Source organism: Hyperolius riggenbachi, chromosome 6 (genome assembly GCF_040937935.1).
Source record: "Hyperolius riggenbachi isolate aHypRig1 chromosome 6, aHypRig1.pri, whole genome shotgun sequence".
Taxonomy (NCBI): domain Eukaryota; kingdom Metazoa; phylum Chordata; class Amphibia; order Anura; family Hyperoliidae; genus Hyperolius; species Hyperolius riggenbachi.
The window spans coordinates 338,067,614-338,094,285 of record NC_090651.1 but is presented as its reverse complement, the minus strand read 5'-3'; the positions used below and the strand labels follow the sequence as shown (position 1 = coordinate 338,094,285).

The 26,672-nt window shown below is 44.8% G+C and overlaps 1 protein-coding gene across 1 annotated transcript in view; it reads left to right on the top strand.

Moving 5' to 3' along the window:
- Nucleotides 1-4,031, top strand: part of LOC137522228 (uncharacterized) — an 85,939-nt gene extending 81,908 nt beyond the window's left edge. Inside the window, exon 8 of the mRNA XM_068242261.1 lies at nucleotides 3,775-4,031. Within this exon, the coding sequence (XP_068098362.1) occupies nucleotides 3,775-4,031 (257 nt within the window). The remainder of the gene's footprint in view (nucleotides 1-3,774) is intronic.
- The last annotated feature ends 22,641 nt before the right edge of the window (nucleotides 4,032-26,672 follow it).

Here is a 26,672-nt window from a genome sequence, read left to right as displayed (position 1 = left end):
TTTAGTTTCAGCAGGGTATATCTTGACCTTAACCTTCTGCCGCCCGCGTCACGCCAGTAGGCGTGGCCGCGGCGGCAGCCCCAGGGCCGCCTAACGGCAATTGGCGTAAAGTCCTGGGGCTCTGTTTTGCATGAGATCGCGCGCATGGTGCGCGCGCATCTCATGCTCGGAGGGCGGAGCTCCGCCCCGCCTTCAGTCTCCGAGCGGCTATTGCCGCTCGGGAGACTGTTAGACGGCGATCACGCCGTCTATTTACTAGGTGCAGTGCTGCGATGAGCAGCAGCGCTGCACTAGGGACAGCCGTGTGACACGGCTGTCCCCATGGGGGACAAGAGAGCGATCGGCTCTGATAGGCCGAAGCCTATGAGAGCCGATCGCCGTAATTGGCCGGCTGTGGGGAGGGAGGGAGCGAGGGAGGGAAAGGAATTAAAGGAAGAGGGTTTTTTTTTAAAAAAGTGACAACACAAATATTTATAAAAAAAAAAATAAACATGGGGGGGCGATCAGACCCCACCAACAGAGAGCTCTGTTGGTGGGGAGAAAAGGGGGGGGGGATCACTTGTGTGCTGAGTTGTGCGGCCCTGCATCTTGGCCTTAAAGCTGCAGTGGCCAATTTTGCTAAAAATGGCCTGGTCACTAGGGGGGTTTAGCCCTGCAGTCCTCAAGTGGTTAATGGTTAAAACCTACTAACCCAACAAATACTGCATAACATGTGAACATTTCTTCAATACTATCTCATTCTTAACCTTGTAGGAATAAACAGCTCACCTCCAAAAATAACACTAAAAATTATAATAATCTAATTATGATTCTGATCATACTCACGAATCTTGAAATTCACTCAAATAATCTGCAAACCATTTAACATTTGTAAACGATCTGGGCAAAGGGGGATGATCATTTCTCTGCATTAATATGAGATTCTGACACAGGCACCCCTGGCTAGTCCCCCTGCCTAATTGAATTGGTCTGAATTATACCCAGGGATTTTAATATGTGTACATGGATCCTTATTCAAAGCCTTAAAGGACATATGTGAGAAAAAAAAAACAAAAAAAAATATCTACTTACCCAGGGCAGGGCTTCCTCCAGCCCCTAGCAGCTAATATGTCCCTCACCTCAGCTCTGTTTTCAGACGGTTGTGCGGGCCCCCCTCCATTGCAGATGCCGACTGACATCTACTGCACCTGCGTGAGCGGCAGCCACACCCCTGCGACTCTGCTCATGTGGTCCGGAGTGTTCCGCATAGGCACAGAATTACTGCACCTGTGTAGAACGTCCAAGCCACGTGAGCACAGCGGCAAGCGGCGTTGTCATGCACTTGCACAGGCACAGTAGATGCCAACTTGGCGAGGTCGGCATCTCCAACGGAGGGAATCCCAGGTCACTGGCTGGAAGCGTAGCTATGGAAAGGGCACAGGGCAGCTGCTAGGGGCTGGAGGAAGCCCTGGGTAAGTAGATTTTTTTTCCTTGGACCTTCCCTTTAAATGTCCTAAGAAAAAAACTAACCACATCCAATTTCTTTTAGGACCAATTCCAAATACTTATAGAAGACGGATTTAAACGCTTTGTTGATATCCATACTCAACTAACAACCAGGGATGGCTGGAAATGCCGATTTCCAATTCTATGGAAATTCCGATTTCCACCAATGCTGATTACCTACTACGCAAATTTCTGATTTCCATTTTCTGGATATCTCTCCTCTTGCTGTGAACTGTGTAGTTCCCAACTAAGCTACAAATGGAACTCTGAAGACTTTCTGGACGATCACCTGACCAATATGCTGTTTATTTAAGATGGGTTCTTCCAGCAGCGCATTGGTCGGGTGACTGTCCAGTAAATCCTCAGAGTTTCATCTGAAGGTGAACAGGGGAATTGCACAGTTCTGAGCAAGAGGAGAGACTTCTGCTGGTGAACAGTGGAAATCCGCCCCAAAGTGCTTTCACTAGCAGGATTGCAAATGCAAAGGTCATGAAACTAGCAGTGAAATTGAAGAACACAAGCAATGTCCTTATGGTTCCAGTTAAGGATTTAATTAACTATGCAAAGATTGGTTACACAACATGACAAATGAGTTAATCAAAATGTTTACAATTTTACATGCATCATGGTAAATCCTGTACCACTTCATGCCCAGTGTTGGACTGAGAGGTGAAAAAACTGAGGAAAGCCACCTGCTGGCCAAGCAGCAGAAACCATGTGTTATCATTCCCAATAGAAACCTGTAGCAAATACTGTGAGCAGCAACACATGATTACTGCTGCTTGGCCAGCAAGTGGATTTACCCAGATTCACCACCTCCCAGTCCAACTACCAGTTGAACACCTGAGAAAATCAGTTTTCATGTTTGGTACAGAAGCCTTTGTTTGCAATTACAGAGGTAAAATGTTTTCTGTAGTTTTTGACCAGGTTTGCACACACAGCAACAGGGAGTTTGTCCCAATCCTCCACACAGATCTCCTCTAGATCTGTCAGGTTTTGGTGTTATCATTGAGGAACACAGTTTCAGCTCCCTCCAAAGATTTTGTATTGGAATTAGGTCTGGAGACTGGCTAGTCTACTTCAGAACCTTGATATGTTTCTTATGGAGCCACTCCTTGGTTAACCTGGCTGTGTGCTTCAGGTCATTGTCATGTTGGAAGACCCAGCCACGACCCATCTTCAATGCTCTGACTGAGGGAAGGAGGTTGTTGCTCAAAATCTCACAATACAAGGCCCTATTCATGCTCTCCTTAATACAATGCAGTAATCCTGTCCCCTTTGCAGAAAAGCACCCCCAAAGCATGATGTTACTATCCCCATGCTTCACAGTAGGGATAGTGTTCTTGGGATGCAACTCATCCTTCTTTTTCCTCCAAACATGGCAAGTGAAATTTAGACCAAAGAGTTCTACTTTGGTTTTATCTGACCACTTTACTTTCTTCCATGCCTCCTCTGGATCATCCAGATGGTCATTGGCAAACTTTAGACGGCTTGGACACGTGATGACTTTAGCAGGGGAACCTTCTGTGCAATGCATGATTTGAAACCACAATGTTGTAGTGTTCTACCAGCAGTGACCTTTGAAACTGTGGTCCCAGCTGTCTTCATTTTATTGACTAGCTCCTCCCTTGTAGTTCTGGGCTGATTCCTCACCTTTCTTATCATCAGTGATACCCCACGAGGTGAGATCTTGCATGGAGCCCAAGTCTGAGCAAGACTAACAGTCGTCTTTAGCCTATACCATATTCTAAAAATTGCTCCAAGAGTTGATCTATTTTCACCAAGCTGTTTGGCAATTGCCCGGTAGCCATTTCAGCCTTATGGAGGTCCACAATTTTGTCTCTGGTGTCGGCTGACAACTCTTTGTTCTTGCCCATGGTAGTAGTTGGAGTCTGGCTGACTGTGGGGTGGACAGGTGTCTTAAAAGAGTTCAGACAGGTGCTACTAATTTAGATTAATGAGTAGAGCAGAGTGGGACTTTTAAAAGGCAGAGTACAGGTCTTTGAGAGCGATCACTGATTGGCAGGTGTTCAAATACTTAAATACTCAAGTACTGCAATGCAAATACATTTTTCTTGATTTTTTTTATTTATTTATCATTTTTTTTAAATGCTGTCTCTCACAGTGGAAATGTATCTACAATGTCAATTTCAGACCCCTCCATGATATCTAAGTGAGCCAACTTGCAAAACTGCAGGGTGTTCAAATACGTATGTTCCTCACTGTATATATATTATGTTACTTCATGTTTACTAAGTTGTTTTTCTTTTTTTTGCTATATTTCTACAGACCCTCGGTATATTTACACTCTATTTCAAAGGGGTTGTGCCACTGACAGCTATTGTGACTTCAGCATAAATATCTCGATGTTTGTGGGGACAGTCAACCTAGTAGCCACAAACATGAGCATGAACACAGTGACGGGGGAGGAGACTTACACGGTGAACATAAATGAGATGTACACTTGCAGTGGTTCAGTTAAAGAAATTCCAGCTTTTTACCTTACTGTCGTGTTTTTTATCAGTTTCTTGTTCTTTTTTATTTGACAATAAAAACTTTTAGGAAATATATTATGTTTTTAGTGGTCAAAAGGAATATATATAGAGAGGCATTGATATAAAGTGCAGTAATGTACAGAAATATTGAGCAAATATTGACTCACAATCACAATAATTCTCAATTAAAGAGAATCTGTACTGTCTGATTTGTACAATAAAAAACATACCAATCGAGTCACTGTGATCTCCTGGGTCCCTCTTTGCCATTTGCCATTTCCGACGCTCCCTGCCGCAATCCTGGCTTTTAATCGCCAGTTTTAGGCAGTGTTTACAAACAAAAAACATGGCCACTAACCAGGAAGTGGTGTGTGTGTGTGTGTGTGTGTGTGTGTGTGTGTGTGTGTGTGTGTGTGTGTGTGTGTGTGCACAGGTCCTGCTCAAAAAATTAGCATATTGTGATAAAGTTCATTATTGTCTGTAATGTACTGATAAACATTAGACTTTCATATACTTTAGATTCATTACACACAACTGAAGTAGTTCAAGCCTTTTATTGTTTTAATATTGATGATTTTGGCATACAGCTCATGAAAACCCAAAATTCCTATCTCAAAAAATTAGCATATCATGAAAAGGTTCTCTAAACGAGCTATTAACCTAATAATCTGAATCAACTAATTAACTCTAAACACCTGCAAAAGATTCCTGAGGCTTTTAAAAACTCCCAGCCTGGTACATTACTCAAAACCTCAATCATGGGTAAGACTGCCGACCTGACTGCTGTCCAGAAGGCCATCATTGACACCCTCAAGCAAGAGGGTAAGATACAGAAAGACATTTCTGAGCAAATAGGCTGTTCCCAGAGTGCTGTATCAAGGCACCTCAGTGAGAAGTTTGTGGGAAGGAAAAAGTGTGGCAGAAAACGCTGCACAACGAGAAGAGGCGAGCGGACCCTGAGGAAGATTGTGGAGAAGGACCGATTCCAGACCTTGGGGGACCTGTGGAAGTAGTGGACTGAGTCTGGAGTAGAAACATCCTGAGCCACCGTGTACAGGCGTGTGCAGGAAATGGGCTACAGGTGCCGCATTCCCCAGGTCAAGCCACTTTTGAACTAGAAACAGCGGCAGAAGCACCTGACCTGGGCTACAGAGAAGCAGCATTGGACTGTTGCTCAGTGGTCTAAAGTATGTTTTTCGGATGAAAGCAACTTTTGCATGTCATTCAGAAATCAAGGTGCCAGAGTCTGGAGGAAGACTGGGGAGAGGGAAATGCCAAAATGCCTGAAGTCCAGTGTCAAGTACCCACTGTCAGTGATGGTCTGGGGTGCCATGTCAGCTGCTGGTGTTGGTCCACTGTGTTTTATCAAGGGCAGGGTCAATGCAGCTAGCTATCAGGAGATTTTGGAGCACTTCATGCTTCCATCTGCTGAAAAGCTTTATGGAGATGAAGATTTCATTTTTCAGCATGACCTGGCACCTGCTCACAGTGCCAAAACCACTGGTAAATGGTTTACTGACCATGGCATTACTGTGCTCAATTGACCTGCCAACTCTCCTGACCTGACCACCATAGAGAATCTGTGGGATATTGTAAAGAGAAAGTTGAGAGACGCAAGACCCAACACTCTGGATGAGCTTAAGGCCGCTATCGAAGCATTCTGGGCCTCAATAACACCTGATCAGTGCCACAGGCTGATTGCCTCCATGCCATGCCGCATTGAAGCAGTCATTTCTGCAAAAGAATTCCCGACCAAGTATTGAGTGCATAACTGAACATAATTATTTGAACGATGACTTTTTTTGTTTTAAAAACACTTTTCTTTTATTGGTCGGATGAAATATGCTAATTTTTTGAGATAGGAATTTTGGGTTTTCATGAGCTGTATGCCAAAATCATCAGTATTAAAACAATAAAAGGCTTGAACTACTTCAGTTGTCTGTAATGAATCTAAAATATATGAAAGTCTAATGTTTATCAGTACATTACAGAAAATAATGAACTTTATCACAATATGCTGATTTTTTGAGCAGGACCTGTATATACAGGATCTTCTCCAAAAATTAGCATATTGTGATAAAGTTCATTATTTTCTATAATGTACTGATAAACATTAGACTTTCATATATTTTAGATTCATTACACACAACTGAAGTAGTTCCAAGCCTTTTATTGTTTTAATATTGATGATTTTGGCATACAGCTCAATAAAATCCAAAATTCCTATCTCAAAAAATTAGCATATTTCATCCGACCAATAAAATAAGTGTTTTTAAAACAAAAAAAGTCAACCTTCACATAATTATGTTCAGTTATGCACTCAATACTTGGTCGGGAATCCTTTTGCAGAAATGACTGCTTCAATGCGGCCTGGCATGGAGGCAATCAGCCTGTGGCACTGCTTAGGTGTTATGGAGGCCCAGGATGCTTCGATAGCAGCCTTAAGCTCATCTAGAGTGTTGGGTCTTGCGTCTCTCAACTTTCTCTTCACGATATCCCACAGATTCTCTATGGGGTTCAGGTCAGGAGAGTTGGCAGGCCAATTGAGCACAGTGATACCATGGTCAGTAAACCATTTACCAGTGGTTTTGGCACTGTGAGCAGGTGCCAGGTCATGCTGAAAAATTAAATCTTCATCTCCATAAATGTTTTCAGCAGATGGAATCATGAACCCACTTTTGAACCAGAACCAGCGGCAGAGGCGCCTGACCTGGGCTACAGAGAAGCAGCACTGGACTGTTGCTCAGTGGTCCAAAGTACTTTTTTTTCAGATGAAAGCAACTTTTACATGTCATTCAGAAATCAAGGTTCCAGAGCCTGGAGGAAGACTGGGGAGAGGGAAATGCCAAAATGCCTGAAGTCCAGTGTCAAGTACCCACAGTCAGTGATGGTCTGGGATGCCATGTCAGCTGCTGGTGTTGGTCCACTGTGTTTTATCAAGGGCAGGGTCAATGCAGCTAGCTATCAGGAGATTTTGGAGCACTTCATGCTTCCATCTGCTGAAAACATTTATGGAGATAAAGATTTCATTTTTCAGCATGACCTGGCACCTGCTCACAGAGCCAAAACCACTAGTAAATGGTTTACTGACTATGGTATTACTGTGCTCAATTGGCCGGCCAACTCTCCTGACCTCAACCCCATAGAGAATCTGTGGGATATTGTGAAGAGAAAGTTGAGAGACGCTAGACCCAACACTCTGGATGAGCTTAAAGCGGTTTAACACCAAGCATTACAACTTTGCTTTAAAAGATTGCTTACAGCTTACAAACTATTATGCCAGATTTTTTTTTAAGCAGAAATTCACTGAATGGGTTAAACATGACATTTTAGTGTTGGATTTAACTAGGAATCCGCATCCGTTCTTATCTTTAGTTACAAAATGTATCTTTATTTGGAATACAAATAGACCTTTGAAAAGCCTGCCGGGGAAGCCCTCTTTGTTCTCTCAGAGCAGTGTTTGTTTGTTACATTGTAGATAGATACATTCGTAACTAAACAAGCAAGCACGGAGGAGGATTTCTAGCTAAATGCAGCACTAAAATGTCATGTTTAATCCATTCAGTGAATTTCTGCTGAAAAAAAAATCTGGCATAATAGTTTATAAGCTGTAAGCAATCTTTTAAAGCAAAGTTGAAATGCTGGGTGTTAGACCACTTTAAGGCCACTATTGAAGCATCCTGGGCCTCCATAACACCTGAGCAGTGCCACAGGCTGATTGCCTCCTTGCCACGCCGCATTGAAGCAGTCATTTCTGCAAAAGGATTCCCGACCAAGTATTGAGTGCATAACTGAACATGATTATTTGAAGGTTGACTTTTTTTGTTTTAAAAACACTTTTATTTTATTGGTCGGATGAAATATGCTAATTTTTTGAGAAAGGAATTTTGGGTTTTCATGAGCTGTATGCCAAAATTATCAATAAGAAAAACAATAAAAGGCTTGCACTACTTCAGTTGTGTGTAATGAATCTAAAATATATGAAAGTCTAATGTTTATCAGTACATTACAGAAAATAATGATCTTTATCACAATATGCTAATTTTTTCAGAAGATCCTGTATATATATATATATATATATATATATATATATATATATATATATATATATATATATATATATATAATGTTTATACGGGGAGGTCCATTTATATGGCTACACCTTAATATCGCCATTTATATGGATATACCATTTTATGTGAATGGTGAAGTTAACAAACAAAATCACCGCTATTGTTCTGACACTAACCCACATTGGATAGATCCCTCCAAGACTGTTGGAACAAAAATGATGGTATGGTGTAATATATGGGGTGTATCCATAGAGAATGTGTATCCAAATAACCATGCAGCACCTGGCAGCAGTAAAAATGTCACCATGTAATACATTTCAGAATTTAAATTAGGGATTTAAAATATTTTACAATGGGCAAACACTGACTAAATGTAATAATCCACAGGCGATTTCCAGCCAGCGCACACCATGCGCACTGAAGCAGCAGGAAATCGCCACAGTCACAGAAACAAAGCACCCAGTATAACTTTGCAGAGGAAAATTCCAACCGGCAGATGGAGCTGTGGAGTGCAGAGGAATAAACCCTCTGCACAGCCACAGATGCCAGATAGGAATTGCACAATTAAGCAAGATAGAGGAGAATTCCAACCAGCAGATGGAACTGCGGAGTACATAGAAACAAGTCCCCTGTACTTCCACAGATGCCAGATTGGAATTGCCCGACTAATGTAATGATCTGCGGGCGATTTCCAGCCAGCGCATACCATGTGCGCTGAAACAGATGGAAGTCACCACAGTCACAAAAGCAACAAGTCAGAAGAAGGAAAAATCAGAGACAGACAATATGAATGTCTACCAATCTAGTCGCCACCCCGCGACGGTAGACATATCACATCATAACAGGCCAGAATTAGAAAGCTAATCTCAAGAGAGGTGATTGCTATCAGCGACACAAGACTGAGCAAAGACAGAGCGTGAATGGAATAAAGAAGACACAGCAAATAACCACAATCTGAACGCCAAGAAAAATAACAAAGAACTCGCTAAACGCGGTCCTCGCACGATATGCGCAACAGAGACAAGCGCGTTTACTGTACGGCCACCGGACGTTAAGCGCAACAGTGGCAAAACGTACCAACCCTAACTAACATGTGAAAACAGAAAATGACGACAGACAAATAACGCAAACGCTTGCTAATCGGTTCCCTCACACCAGACAACAGCAAGCGTTCGTGCCAGACAAGACAGACTGAAGGAGTAACCAGTAGCAACCGCAGCTAAGGTTATACTCCAAGAGTCAGACAAGGGAGATCCACCGCCTCTACTGCTAGGGCGAATGCGATCTAGGAGCGAGACCAAACGATTCACTGTCAGCCACTGCAGGTGACAGTACAATCGCAAGGACAAGACAATACAGACAGGAATGAACAGTACAAATAAAACAGAACCTGACCGTACTATAAGAAGTGCTGGATGCACTCCCCAATAATTAACCACTTGAGGACCGTGGGCTTTAAAGGGACACTTAAGTCAAACAAAAAAAATGAGTTTTACTCATCTAGGGCTTCCAATAGCCCCCTGCAGCTGTCCGGTGCCCTCGCCGTCTCCCTCTGATCCTCCTGGCCCCGCCGGCAGCCACTTCCTGTTTCGGTGACAGGAGCTGACAGGCTGGGGACGCGAGTGATTCTTCGCGTTCCCAGACACATTAGCGCCCTCTATGCTGCTATATGGTATATGATATATGCTATAGCAGCATAGATGGTGCTATTGTGGCCAGGAACGCAAAGAATCACTCGCGTCCCCAGCCTGTCAGCTCCTGTCACCGAAACAAGAAGTGGCTGCCAGCGGGGCCAGGAGGATCAGAGGGAGACGGCGAAGGCACCGGACAGCTGCAGGGAGCTATTGGAAGCCCCAGGTGAGTAAAACTCATTTTTTTGTTTGACTTAAGTGTCCCTTTAACCCCCTTAAGGACCAGGCACTTTTTTTCCATTCAGACCACTGCAGCTTTCACGGTTTATTGCTCGCTCATACAACCTACCACCTAAATGAATTTTGGCTCCTTTTCTTGTCACTAATAAAGCTTTCTTTTGGTGCTATTTAATTGCTGCTGCGATTTTAACTTTTTATTATATTCATCAAAAAAGACATGAATTTTGTCAAAAAAATGATTTTTTTTTTTACTTTCTGTGCTGACATTTTTCAAATAAAGTAAAATTTCTGTATACATGCAGCGCGAAAAATGTGGACAAACATGTTTTTGATTTAAAAAAAAACCCATTCAGTGTATATTTATTGGTTTGGGTAAAAGTTATAGCGTTTACAAACTATGGTGCCAAAAGTGAATTTTCCCATTTTCAAGCATCTATGACTTTTCTGAGCACCTGTCATGTTTCATGAGGGGCTAGAATTCCAGGATAGTATAAATACCCCCCAAATGACTCCATTTTGTATAGAAGACATCCCAAAGTATTCACTGAGAGGCATAGTGAGTTCATAGAAGATATTATTTTTTGTCACAAGTAAGCGGAAAATGACACTTTGTGACCAAAAAAAACAAAAAAAAAAAGTTTCCATTTCTTCTAACTTGCGACAAAAAAAAATTAAATCTGCCACGGACTCACCATGCCCCTCTCTGAATACCTTGAAGTGTCTACTTTCCAAAATGGGGTCATTTGTGGGGTGTGTTTACTGTCCTCGCATTTTGGGGGGTGCCTAATTGTAAGCACCCCTGTAAAGCCTAAAGATGCTCATTGGACTTTGGGCCCCTTAGCGCAGTTAGGCTGCAAAAAAGCGCCACACATGTGGTATTGCCGTACTCAGTAGAAGTAGTATAATGTGTTTTGGGGTGTATTTTTACACATACCAATGCTGGGTGGGAGAAATATCTTTGTAAATGACAATTTTTTCATTTTTTTTACACACAATTGTCCATTTACAGAAAGATTTCTCCCACTCAGCATGGGTATGTGTAAAAATACACCCCAAAACACATTATACTACTTCTCCTGAATACGGCGATACCACATGTGTGGCACTTTTTTGCAGCCTAAATGCGCTAAGGGGCCCAAAGTCCAATGAGTACCTTTAGGATTTCACAGGTCATTTTGAGAAATTTTGTTTCAAGACTACTCCTTACGGTTTAGGGCCCCTAAATACCCAGGACAGTATAGGAAACCCACAAATGACCCCATTTTAGAAAGAAGACACCCCAAGGTATTCCGTTAGGAGTATGGTGAGTTCATAGAAGATTTTATTTTTTGTCACAAGTTAGCGGAAAATGACACTTTGTGAAAAAAAACCAATAAAAATCAATTTCCGCTAACTTGTGACAAAAAATAAATCTTCTATGAACTCACCGTACTACTAACAGAATACCTTGGGGTGTCTTCTTTCTAAAATTGAGTCATTTGTGGGGTTACTATACTGTCCTGGCATTTTAGGGGCCCTAAACCGTGAGGAGTAGTCTTGAAACAAAATTTCTCAAAATGACCTGTGAAATCCTAAAGGTACTCATTGGACGTTGGGCCCCTTAGCGCAGTTAGGGTGCAAAAAAGTGCCACACATGTGGTATCGCCGTACTCGGGAGAAGTAGTACAATGTGTTTTGGGGTGTATTTTTACACATACCCATGCTGGGTGGGAGAAATAACTCTGTAAATGGACAATTGTGTGTAAAAAATCAAAAGATTGTCATTTACAGAGGTATTTCTCCCACCCAGCATGGGTATGTGTAAAAATACACCCCAAAACACATTATACTACTCCTCCCGAGTACGGCGATACCACATGTGTGGCACTTTTTTGCACCCTAACTGCGCTAAGGGGCCCAAAGTCCAATGAGTACCTTTAGGTTTTCACAGGTCATTTTTGTTTCAAGACTACTCCTCACGGTTTAGGGCCCCTAAAATGCCAGGGCAGTATAGGAACCCCACTAATGACCCCATTTTAGAAAGAAGACACCCAAGGTATTCCGTTAGGAGTATGGTGAGTTCATAGAAGTTTTTATTTTTTTGTCACAAGTTAGCGGAAATTGATTTTAATTGTTTTTTTTTTTTTTTCACAAAGTGTCATTTTCCGCTAACTTGTGACAGAAAATAAAATCTTCTATGAACTCACCATACTCCTAACGTAATACCTTTGGGTGTCTTCTTTCTAGAATGGGGTAATTTGTGGGCTTCCTATACTGCCCTGGCATTTTAGGGGCCCTAAACCGTGAGGAGGAGTCTAGAAACCAAATGTCGCAAAATGACCTGTGAAATCCTAAAGGTACTCATTGGACTTTGGGCCCCTTAGCGTACTTAGGGTGTAAAAAAGTGCCACACATGTGGTATTGCCGTACTCAGGAGAAGTAGTATAATGTGTTTTGGGGTGTATTTTTACACATACTCATGCTGGGTGGGAGAAATATCTCTGTAAATGACAATTGTTTGATTTTTTTTACACACAATTGTCCATTTACAGAGAGATTTCTCCCACCCAGCATGGGTATGTGTAAAAATACACCCCAAAACACATTATACTACTTTTCCTGAGTACGGCGGTACCACATGTGTGACACTTTTTTTCAGCCTAGGTGCGCTAAGGGGCCCAACGTCCTATTCACAGGTCATTTTGAGGCATTTGTTTTCTAGACCAGTGTTTCCCAACCAGTGTGCCGCGGCACACTAGTGTGCCGCGGCATGTTGCCCGGTGTGCCGTACAGGTCTGGCCTCTCGCCAGACCTGTACCTACTTTAGGGTGCAGGAGGGGGGAAGTAGCGCTAGAAGGAGGGGCAGTGGAGGCAGCGGTGGGGTGGGGGGAAATATCCCCCCCCTCCCTCACCTGGGACCCCTCCTTCTGCCTCTCTCCCCCTCCGTTTAGCGGTGGCAAGTGCGGCTCGGCGGCGGGGAGGCATACGGAGAATTACTCACCACTTCCGCGTTCCAAGCGCCGGCAGTGTCAAGTCGTCACACATCTCCACCTTCAATGCCGCCCACTGTTCTTCCTGATTAGCGGAAGCACAGTGGGCGGTATTGAAGGCGGAGATGTGTGACGACATGACGTTGCCGGCGCTTGGAACGCAGAAGTGGTGAGTAATTCTCCGTATGCCTCCCCGCCGCCGAGCCACACTTGCCACCGCTAAACGGAGGGGGAGAGAGGCAGAAGGAGGGGTCCCAGGTGAGGGAGGGGGGGGATATTTCCCCCCTCCCCACCGCTGCCTCCACTGCCCCTACTTCTAGCGCTGCTTCCCCCCCTCCTGGGCATCTATACTGGGGGGAACTGTACTAGCTATACTGGGGGCAACGAAACTACCTACACTGGGGGCAACTAAACTAGCTACACTGGGGGCAACTATACTAGCTATACTGGGCACTATAGTGGGGCACTACCTACCTATACTGGGCACTATGCTAGCTATACTGGGCACTATGCTAGCTATACTGGGCACTATACTAGCTATCTGGGTACTATACTAGCTATACTGGGCACTTTACTGGCTATACTGGGGCACTACCTATCCATACTGGGACTATACTAGCTATACTGGGGCACTATACTGGGGTAACTATACTAACCATACTGGGGCAACTAAACTCCCTATACTGGGGCAACTATGCTAGCTATGCAGCCGCCCCCCCATAGCACGGCACTGTCCACTAGGTCGCGCAAACACCCGCGCCGCCCCCCCCCCCCCCCCGCGCCGCCATTCCCCGGAGAAAAATATGGTCAGAAAGTGTTCCCCGGCCCGGAAAAGGTTGGGATCCACTGTTCTAGACTACTCCTCGCGGTTTAGGGCCCCTAAAATGCCAGGGCAGTATAGGAACCCCACAAGTGACCCCATTTTAGAAAGAAGACACCCCAAGGTATTCCGTTAGGTGTATGGCGAGTTCATATAAGATTTTATTTTTTGTCACAAGTTAGTGAAAATTGACACTTTGTGGAAAAAAAACAATAAAAATCAATTTCCGCTAACTTTTGACAAAAAATAAAATCTTCTATGAACTCGTCATACACCTAACAGAATACCTTGGGGTGTCTTTTTTTCTAAAATGGGGTCACTTGTGGGGTTCCTACACCACCCTGGCATTTTACGGGCCCAAAACCGTGAGTATTCTGGAAACCAAATGTCTCAAAATGACTGTTCAGGGGTATAAGCATCTGCAAATTTTGAGGGGTGCTGTGGGCGATCAGGGGGCGGGGGGGGGGAAATCAGTGTGCTTGGGTGCAGACTAGGGTGGCTGCAGCCTGCCCTGGTGTTTCCACCGGACACTGGGACCACCAGGGCAGGAGGCAGCCTGTATAATACACTTTGTAAACATTACAAAGTGTATTATACACTTTGTATGCGGCGATCGTCGGGTTAACATCCCGCCGGCGCTTCCGTATGGCCGGCTGGATGTTGCGCTGTGTGAGCGAAGCCAGGCGGCGGCGGCGGATCGCGTCACGGATGACGCGATCGCTCCGCCCATGCCCCTACAAGGACCGCCGCCATTTGTCAATACGGCGGTCCTTGCAGGGTCCACTTCCCGGCCGCCAATTGTCAATATGGCGGTCGGGAAGTGGTTAACTACACTAGAATATTCGCACAAGATACAAAAAGGCTGAGGCTCCAAGGTAAGTTTCCTTAATCAGAAAACTATGTCGAGCAAGGCATTCTGCGAGGAAGTGACATTTATACTAGAAACCCTCAAAGGAAGCAGACAAGCAATTTGCATGACAAGTAGATGCAAATCAGTCAGCCTTGCAAACTGACAAAAAGGACTCCTTTCCCTGGACTGAACCATGCAAGCTGCATAGGAAACAAAGCAGTCCAGGGAAGCAAGTCCAACAGAGCGGATTCTGACACTAAATCATTTATACATAATTATTGTAAAAATAAAGCACTTTTTTATTACATTATTTTCACTGGAGTTCCTCTTTAAGGCGGTAAGTGCTGGATGGTCCTCGGTCTTCCTCTATTTAATTTCAGCACATAAGCACTTTTGTATTCACTTTGCACCTTATTTCTTCCACTGTCACACTTTGTTTGGCCCTGTTATCTACTCTTGGCCCTACATTCACTTCCTACTATTCCTTTTCTGGGCTTTTTTGCCTGGTCTGTTTCACTGTGCAATATATTTATTGAATTTGATATCTATTTATTTTTACACTGTATGCTGTGGGAATCATGATGTTTTTTGAGCTATTACATACTGCTGATATATGAATTGGACTAGACAATTGTAAAGAGGCGCCCTAATCGTAGATAAAAGCATCTAAAAACAGTTTAAAATTGACAAAAACATGAGGTAGCGTACCTCAATGACGACAAATCTTTGTAATAAACAAAAGATTTATTTATAGCACAGGCAACGCGTTTCGCGGATCCAAGCCCGCTTCCTCAGGCCAATACAAGTGCCAAGCTAAATGGAATATTTAGCCAAGGGAGCCTCTCTGGAATTGATGAATTGGAGACTGTCTTACTACTGATTATCACCTATAGATTATTTGATATGGTACAAACCACCAGGGATGCTCGGGTAGTACTTTTTAATACCTGAATCGATTTGGATATCCGGATTTGACATTTTTATACCCAAACTGAATTCGGGTATCCGACCCTAATATCCGGATCCCCGAATTGAAAACCAGAAATGGTCTTTTCAAGGCTTCTTATTCCATTTTAGAAGCTAAAAACACACACTCTCACCTTGCAGGGATTTTTCTTGCAGGGATTTGTAGTATGTCAAAAGCAAGCTCACATACCTTGGCCAGGAATTGAACCCAGGTCCACTGCGTGGAAGGCTAAGATTTTACGGTAGCTAAGACTACTCCTGGGCCTTTCTTGTAGTAGAAGAGATGAGTGAACTGTGACACCACACTTAAAAACCAAAAAAAACAGCAAACAGAGAAGCTTTCCCATATTGTTACACTACTATCTATGTTACAGGAAGGCCCTAATGACACTTTCTCTTACAGGGCTATGGAAACCGTTTTGCCCATGCGATAAAGCAAGGTGCAAAAATTAAATTATACCTAGCAGAGGATGGCTTTGATCCATCAACCTCTGGGTTATGGGCCCAGTACACTTCCACTGCACCACTCTGCTGCCTCAAAGGGAATGCTTTGTTGCAGGTAAAAGTGGCGTTAAACTTCTTGGAGCAGACCTACTAAAATCATGTAGCAGCAACAACTAGTCTCTATGGCACAATTGATTAGTGCATTTGGCTGTTAACCTAAAGGTTTGTGGTTCAAGCCCACCCAGGGATGGCTTTGTGTTTTGTGAAGGGAACTAATGCGAATGCAGCCAGCTGAATGCCCAGCTGAAGCCGTGTTCGGCAGCAAATCGCGAAAGCAGAGTCCGGGTCTACACCGCCTTGCTCTATCCTTGATACTGGTGGTAAGTTCCCCCTCATCTCCTCACTTAGTGTCTTCTTTGCCTCTCACAGGCATCTTGTACCTATGCTGTTTTTCCTGCCCAGGGGATCTTCCTTGCTCACCTTCTCTTCTCACCGTTCCTCCATCATTTTTTGTCACACCAGCACTTTTGTACATACACATATTCATGTGTATGGGTTATATTCAGGGGTCGAGTCCTGTGTGAAGGCGGGGGGACGACGTCCACTCACTTTTTTTGGAGAGTGGACGCCGTCCCCCCTAACACCCTGGAGGGGAGCAGCGCAGTGGAGAGGAGCATTGTGCACAGCGTGGGGAAGGGCGGACGTTTCCCCCCCCCCCTTCCCTCACCTTGGGGCTCCTCTCCCTGGCTCTCCCCTCCATAACATTGCGGTGGTGGCTGGCAGCGATGGCTGGCAACGGCATCAGTGGGCAGACTTACCTCCTCCAGTGTTCCGGGTTGACACTGTGCGTGCCGCTGCTCTGGTCTTCACTAGACCAGACTAGCTGCACGAACAGCGTCAACCCGGAACACTGGAGGAGGTAAGTCCTGCCCATTGATGCCGCTGCCAGCCACCGCCGCAATGTAATGGATGGGAGAGCCAGGGAGAGGAGCCCCAAGGTGAGGGAAGGGGGGGGGGGGAGTCTGCCTTTCCCCACGCTGTGCACAATGCTCCTCTCCACTGTGCTGCTCCCCTCCAGCTGGGGGGACACCTATACACCTGGCTACATATACTGGGCACATATACACCTGGCTACATATACTGGGCACATATACCCCTGGCTACATATACTGGGCACATATACCCCTGGCTACATATACTGGGCACATATACACCTGGCTACATATACTGGGCACATATACACCTGGCTACATATACTGGGCACATACAGTCCTGGCTACATATACTGGGCACATACAGTCCTGGCTACATATACTGGCACATATACCCCTGGCTACATATACTGGCACATATACACCTGGCTACATATACTGGGCACATATGCACCTGACTACATATACTGGGCACATATACCCCTGGCTACATATACTGGGCACATATACATCTGGCTACATATACTGGGCACATATACACCTGGCTACATATACTGGGCACATATACACCTTGCTACATATACTGGGCACATATACCTCTGGCTACATATACTGGGCACATATACCCCTGGCTACATATACTGGGCACATATACCCCTGGCTACATATACTGGGCACATATACCCCTGGCTACATATACTGGGCACATATACATCTGGCTACATATACTGGGCACATATACACCTGGCTACATATACTGGGCACATATACACCTTGCTACATATACTGGGCACATATACCTCTGGCTACATATACTGGGCACATATACCCCTGGCTACATATACTGGGCACATATACCCCTGGCTACATATACTGGGCACATACACACCTGGCTACATATACTGGACACATATACCCCTGGCTACATATACTGGGCACATATACCCCTGGCTACATATACTAGGCACATATACCCCTGGCTACATATACTGGCACATATACCCCTGACTATATATACTGGGCACATATACCCCTGGCTACATATACTGGGCACATGTACCCCTGGCTACATATACTGGGCACATATACACCTGGCTAGATATACTGGGCACATATACACCTGGCTACATATACTGGGCACATATGCACCTGACTACATATACTGGGCACATATACCCCTGGCTACATATACTGGGCACATATACATCTGGCTACATATACTGGGCACATATACACCTGGCTACATATACTGGGCACATATACACCTTGCTACATATACTGGGCACATATACCCCTGGCTACATATACTGGGCACATATACCCCTGGCTACATATACTGGGCACATATACCCCTGGCTACATATACTGGCACATATACCCCTGGCTACATATACTGGCACATATACCCCTGACTACATATACTGGGCACATATACCCCTGGCTACATATACTGGGCACATATACACCTGGCTACATATACTGGGCACATATAGCCCTGGCTACATATACTGGCACATATAACCCTGGCTACATATACTGGCACATATACCCCTGGCTACATATACTAGAACATATACCCCTGACTACATATACTGGGCACATATAACCTTGGCTACATATACTGGGCACATATACCCCTGGCTACATATACTGGCACATATACCCCTGGCTACATATACTGGGCACATATACCCATGGCTACATATACTGGGCACATATACCCCTGGCTACATATACTGGCACATATACCCCTGGCTACAAATACTGGGCACATATACCCCTGGCTACATATACTGGGCACATATACCCCTGGCTACATATACTGGGAACATATACCCCTGGCTACATATACTGGGCACATATACCCCTGACTACATATACTGGGCACATATACCCCTGGCTAGATATACTGGGCACATATGCCCCTGCCTACATATACTGGGCACATCCAATACACCTGGCTACATATACTGGGAACACCTATACACCTGACTACATATACTAGGCACATATACACCTGGCTACATATACTAGGCACATATACACCTGGCTACATATACTGGGCACATATACACCTGGCTACATATACTGGGGACACCTATACACCTGGCTATACTGTGGACACCTGGTTACATATACTGTGGACACCTGGCTATACTGGGGACACCTATAGACCTTGCTATCTATTCTGGGGACATCTATACACTTGGCCACCTATTCTGGGAATATCTATACACCTGACCACCTATTCTAAGGACATCTATACACCTGGCTACCTATTCTGGTGACATCTCTACATCTGGCCACCTATTCTGGGGACAACTATACACATGGCTACTTATACCTGGGACACCTATAGACCTGGCTAGCTATACTGGGGGTATCTATTTTGGGGGAACTGCTGTCAGATCTGTATTTTTGGGGAACCGCTGATGCCAGAGTACGTGTATTTTGGGGAACCGCTGCCATATTGTGTATGTTGGGGGACCACTGCTGCCAGATTGCATGTATTTTGGGTGTTACGTATATTTTGGGTGATCCACTGCCAGGTTTTGCGTATTTTGGGGAACTGCTTTCAGATTATGTGTATGTTGGGGGAACTGCTGCTGCCATATTATCTGTATTTTGGGGGAACCTCTGCCAGATTATGTGTATTTTTGGTGATACACTACTTTTTGGGGATGCACTACGACAGAGCTCACACGTCCCCTGGCAGTCCTTTTATACCACTGCTAAGGCCATGTATATTTGGCCCCACCCATGACCACGCCCACACTATTCTTAACCACGCCCATTATTGGCGCGCCGCGCAGAGGTTTTTAGGACTAGACCCCTGGTTATATTACTATATTGTTGAGCACTTGTCACTTTACTTACCCTCAGTGTTACTTAATGCTATTGTGTGGAGTTGAGGAAAGATCGTGTTATACATTTGTCATTTATACAATTATTTTTTGCATTGTTGTGTGTTACCTGGACTTGGTGTTTTTTATTGGTTTTAAAGTTATTTGTGTTACTGAATTGTTCGATAAAGCTCATGTTTATATTTTTCTATAATACTTGTGTGGTGCGGTTTTTATAGGGGATTTGCTTTGTTTTGGAAATTCACTAAACCGTGATAACTCATATCACGGCCGTTTTCGCGCACGTTTTTGCATTTGCGCGCAAGTTTGAAACAGGGCTGAAACAGTGACACTATATTACACAGGCGGTGTTCTATAAGTTAGCTACACACCACATTACCACACCACAAACAGCAAAAAAGAAAAGGAAGTTTGGGGTCCTTAGTTGGTGAACTGCAAGAAGCAGAACACCTATGGAAGCAGCACTGGATCACACACAACTGCAACTCTGCAAGCTATATATCTGCCCCTCAATCCATAGCACAGCTCTCCCTACACTGACTCCAGGCAGCCTGTAATATGTCTGCCAGCTTCATTCCTTTCATAGCAGGGGAGTGGCCCGCGTGGTAACAATGCTTAATTAGCTGTCCGGTCCACCTGACAACGAGAATTTGTATCAATAAAAAATGCCCCTGGGGTTTACTCACCTCGGGAGAGGAAAGCCTCTGGATCGTATCAAGGCTTCCTCCGTCCCACGGTGGTCTTGCTGCAGATCCACGAACAGTGGCCATGTAAATATTTACCTTCCCGGCTCCAGCGCAGGCGCAGTAGTGGCTGTTGGCTCCGAAATAGGCGGAAATAGCAGGATTGCACAGCCTCACAAATTGTCGGCTGTGCATTCGGAGGGCCAGAGTGAGACCTCCGTGGGAAGGAGGAGGAGGAGGGAAGCCTCATTAGGATCCAGAGGCTTCCCCCTCCTGGGGTGAGTACCCCCAGGAGCTTTTTTTTTCTTTCTAGTGCAGAGTCTCTTTAAGGGCCATGTGCAAAGTGCCACGTGCCAAGTGTAAAGTGCCACGTGCTAAGTGCCCTGTGCCAAGTGCCACGTTACACGTGCCAAGGGCTACGTGCCAAGTGCCACGTGCCGATTGACAGTCAGAAAGCAGAAGAGAAGACACTAACTGTCACACTGGCACTGCTCAGCAGCACAGCAGTTCTGTAGTAAGCTAACACAGTAGTACTACTACTCTAACAACTACTAGCACTGACTGCAGTACTACAGTACTAACTACACAATAACACAGTAATCCTATTTCCTAATCCCTAACCTAACCTATACTGTAGCTAGCTAAGGCTAATAGCTGGCCAGCAGGCAGCAGCTGGCCTGGTGGTCTGTGCACAGGCTCAGCACACACACAGACACATAGCAGCTGCCTGCAGCAGTCCTGCAGCACACACTCTGACTGTCACACTTGAAATCAAGCTAATTAACATTACAACAGTGTAGTGATAGTGAAGGGGTTAATCACTGAACAGCTTTAGGTTTATCACTGTGTACAGCACTTGCTAGGCCAGCAGCACTGGAGCATGTCTCTCAGTGAGCATTCACAAGCAAGGATGAGATTTCTCATCATGGCAGCCCTCCTTATTATACAGGGGGGCCTGGCCAGGGTTCTTTTCTGTTATTGGGTGCCTGAAAAAAGGTTGGATCCAGGGCCACACCCATCGGGGAGGGGGGGGGTGCACTTGGGCACCTCAGCCTCTGTTGGTGGCGGACCTTGTCCTGGCCCTGGTTAAAGGAAACCTAAACTGAAAGGGATATGGATGTTTCCTTTTAAACAATACCAGTTGCCTGGCATCCTCCTGATCTCTTTGGCTGTATTAGTAATTGAATCACACACCTGAAACAGCACCTGATCTGCATGCTTGTTGAGGGGCTGTGGCTAAAAGTATTAGAGACACAGGATCAGCAGGAGAGTCAGGCAACTGGCATTATTTTAAAAGGAAAAATCCATATCCTTCTCAGTTTAGGTTCACTTTAACTACAGTCACCAGATTTTTCTGGGTTCACCCGAGATGGGGGGTGGGTTTGCGGCGCGCATAGCCATGACATTGTATGGGCGGAGCTAACGTAATGATGTAACAGCAAGGCATAAGAAAGCACTGTTTACGCCATGATGTGGTCAAACGAGGATTCGCATCATGGGTGTGCCGAAACTGTGTGATGCTATTTAATAGTATACCGTAACCCCAAAGCAGTAAATATAGCCAGCTATGATTATTAACTAATAAATGCAGCAACAGTTACCCCAGACACCAGAAATTAAACGCAATGTGGGCAACATGTCAGCAGAAAATAAACACAATATAGGCAGCATTTCCCCTGCAAAAGAAAGAATTTACTCACCTGACAGGAGAAGTCCCCTCACCCGGCCGGCCTCTGTTGTGCAGCTCCCCCGACGATCCTCCTGCTCAAATACCCTGCGCTGAATGAAATAGCAGGGCTACAAGAAGATGGTGCCCAAAGCCCTGTACTGGAGACGCAAATAGTCTCCAGTACAGGGCTTCGGACGCCATCTTCCCATAGCCCTGCTCTGCCTGCTGGAAGACTATGCACTGCTACTGCGCATTCACTGCACCGACACAGCCGTTGGGACAGGACGCAGGACGGGGAAGGAGGCAGGATGGTCGAGAGGGTGCACGTGCATACGGCGGGTGGGTGCGCGTGCGGTGGGCGGGTGCAAGCACATGTGCGCGACGGTTGAGCGCTTGGCGGGCGGGCGGTGGTGAAAGACCTAGAGCCCGTTTTTAAATGGGCTTAGGTCAGCTAATTACAACAATATAATTGCATCATATCACTAACACTCTGCAAAAAAACAGTGTGAATGTGTCTCACTCTCTATTATTAACAGTACTGGTACAAGCAAAGTTAAAGAGATAAACTAAAAACAATTCTCTACAACACCTATGATATCCTTTTAGATGGGACATATAAAGATTAAAGAAATGCAGTCAGAAACAGTACCCAAAAAAGTATGCATTTTGTTAATAGATTGCTTACCTCAATTAGCATTATTTTCATCCTCGGTGGAATTTTGGGCGGCATCTTGTCAGCAGATTCGGCAGTGCTGTGTGTCTGTGTGTGATGCGTACATCTCCACGCGCTTGCCGGGGCCTGGTTTGGACAACTTCCTGTTGTTTGTACGCATCAGCCAATCAGAAACGAATTTGTGCCGTACGCATGTTTTTACGTGTACGGAGGAAAACTACGCAAGCGCATGCGCACTGACAAGATTCCCGTAACAGGTACATCTGGACTTAATTCCGCATGACAACTAGACATTACGCATAGAAACGGGTAACGCATGCGCAGAATCACTAGCATTTATGCGGAAAGAATTCAGCATGGGAGCATGGTCTTACGCCTACGACTACATTTACTATGCGGTATTGCGTAGTTGAATGTGTACTTGCGTAGGTGCTTTCGTAGCGTACGTCATGTTCAGTAGGCATATTTGTACTACGCGTAGTTGCGGAAAACTATGCCTAGTTCCAGCGTAGCAAAGTTGGCTGACTACGATCATCCCTAGGTGACAGTTATGATTGATCCTGATTGTTATACACACCAGGAAATGTGAGAGAGAGAACAGGGATTGGGAAACTCTGGAGTTCAGCTATTAGTGCAGAGCAGGGCGCTGGCTGGCTGCGCTGCGGGACCAGAAGAGACGATTTACTTTGACATATGACCTTTTCTCTCTCCAAGTCCTGCCACCCTTCTTATCTTATCGGATTTTATTGCCCTAGGCCGCGGCCTTCTGGCCTTCCCAGAAATCCGGCCCTGGTCATCAGTGGGCGGAGACAAATACAAATTTCACTAAACTGTAAACTGCAGCCATTCTTACACCGCTAATGGTAGGGCTGTCAAACCTTTCCTAATTGGTCACTGGGTGACTGCGATTAATATTCAGAAAAGTGGGTGGAGCCTACAAAAGCCAATCAAAATTCACCTATTGATTTTTGAGGGGAATATTTCCTTGCTGCCATTCTTGCACTGTTAATGGCACAAGCCTTAAAGCGGTATCGTCACCATAAAAATCAAATTTCAACAGCAACTGGTCTGAGTGTATTAAGTGATAAAGATGCTAATCCTGCATTCAAAACTTTCAAAACGTTTTCTGCTGTTATGATTTGGAGTTATCATATACCTTAGGAGCACTGGCCCTTTAGTAGTCGGTGCCAAAGAATTGCATGCTGGAGGTTCTTTTTATCTATAATCTATTCCTCCTCTTCCCTTTATTTCCCTGCCAGCTGCTTATCTGAAACCTAATCCCCTACTCACTTGTGTTTACAAGCAAGGCTGAGGCGACTCAGCGATTGGAGAAGACAAGAAAAAAAGTAAAGGGCAGAAATGACATCACGAGTTAGCCTTTACTGTGGGCAAAAGACATGGCCCCCACCAGGAACAGAATTCTCGTCATTTACTATATAACATTCACTGAAATCAAAATGTGGACAGTACAATACATGTGTTATGTAAGTAGATCAAGTATTTATCTACTTATATATGTGTTTTTTTTCCCTGGAATAGTATGGCTGATCCTACTGCTTTAAACCTGGTACAGTTGGTTATAGGGTGACTGGAGTTCAAATTCAGAAAAAGGGGTGGAGCCACAAATAGCCAATCAGATTTGTTTCATTTCAATGCAAATTATTGATGCCAAAGACCGCAAAGCTCACAAACTTGGTCATTGAGTAATTGTGTGTTAGGGTTAGAAAAAGTGAGCAGAGCCAACACCAGCCAAACAGTGGTGCTCAGCAGAGCTCAAATATTCGAGTAGTTCGAATATTCGAGCTCTTTTTCAGCTATTCGAGCTCGGTATTCGAGCTCCGAATAGCTGGAGCTATTCGAATGGGCTATCCGAGTACACTCGAATAGCCCATTCACTATTCGAGCTATTCGAGCCACCCGGCGCTATTCGAGCTCGGTACCGAGCTCGAATAGCGTCATAGCCCAGATTGATGTCCTTAGAGCCAATCAGAGGGCTCCCAGGCCCTCTGACGGCAGCCAATCACAGAGGGGGACCCTGGCCAGCCCCTACCCTATAAATAGCGGCCGCCATGTTCCGTTTCTCCATGCTTGCCTGAGACTTGTACAGAGAGAGAGTTGCTCCTTTGTGCTTTGGCTTAGCAAGTGCTCTATTGTGATCATTTACCTAGCGTTTTTGCTCACCTACACCTGCCATATACACCTATATTGTTGTTAGTTAGATAGACATTGTATTTTAGTTAGTAGCTTGTGTGTTACATTAGAGACAGGCAGCTGCTGCAAGCTTACAGGTTTAGGCCTCAGGGGGGCCTTGCCTCTGTGGGCAGCTGTCCTCTGTTTATTTCTCTCATATTCTATACCAGTATTTCTGCTGTCCTTTACTAATAGTATTGTAGTTATACTGTACTAGGAGTAGGACACTCACTGACTGACTGTCACTGTTTATAGGCTACTAGCTAGCTCCTGCGTGTGTGCACTCACTCACTGTCTGTGTGTACACACACTCTATTTCCTTCTCATTACTGTTTGATTATTGTTAGTTGTACTTACTTACTACTTACTCTTACTGTACCCGTAGGGACACTCACTGTCACTGTTCATATAGGCTACTACTACCTCCTGCGTGTGCGCACTCACTGTCTGAGTGTACACACACAACACACACTCTATTTCCTTCTGATCGCTGATTGATTATTGTAATTAGTTAGTTCTACTTACTGTTACTACTTGTACTTACTCACTCTTACTGTACTAGGAGTCTAGGACACTGAGTCACTGTGTTCATAGGCTACTAGCTCCTGCCTGCGTGCACTCACTGTCTGAGTGTACACACACCCACACTCCATTTCCTTCTGATCGCTGATTGATTATTGTAATTAGTTAGTTCTACTTACTGGTGTTACTACTTACTCTTACTGTACTAGGAGTCTAGGACACTCAGTCACTGTGTTCATAGGCTACTAGCTCCTGCCTGCGTGCACTCACTGTCTGAGTGTTCACACACCCACACTCCATTTCCTTCTGATCGCTGATTGATTATTGTAATTAGTTAGTTCTTTTTACTGTTACTACTTACTCTTACTGTACTAGGAGTCTAGGACACTCAGTCACTGTGTTCATAGGCTACTAGCTCCTGCGTGCGTGCACTCACTGTCTGAGTGTACACACACCCACACTCCATTTCCTTCTGATCGCTGATTGATTATTGTAATTAGTTAGTTCTACTTACTGTTATTACTTACTCTTACTGTACTAGGAGTCTAGGACACTCAGTCACTGTGTTCATAGGCTACTAGCTGCTGCGTGCGTGCACTCACTGTCTGAGTGTACACACACCCACACTCCATTTCCTTCTGATCGCTAATTGATTATTGTAATTAGTTAGTTCTTCTTACTGTTACTACTTACTCTTACTGTACTAGGAGTCTAGGACACTCAGTCACTGTGTTCATAGGCTACTAGCTCCTGCGTGCGTGCACTCACTGTCTGAGTGTACACACACCCACACTCCATTTCCTTCTGATCGCTGATTGATTATTGTAATTATTTAGTTCTACTTACTGTTATTACTTACTCTTACTGTACTAGGAGTCTAGGACACTCAGTCACTGTGTTCATAGGCTACTAGCTCCTGCGTGCGTGCACTCACTGTCTGAGTGTACACACACCCACACTCCATTTCCTTCTGATCGCTGATTGATTATTGTAATTAGTTAGTTCTACTTACTGTTATTACTTACTCTTACTGTACTAGGAGTCTAGGACACTCAGTCACTGTGTTCATAGGCTACTAGCTCCTGCGTGCGTGCACTCACTGTCTGAGTGTACACACACCCACACTCCATTTCCTTCTGATCGCTGATTGATTATTGTAATTAGTT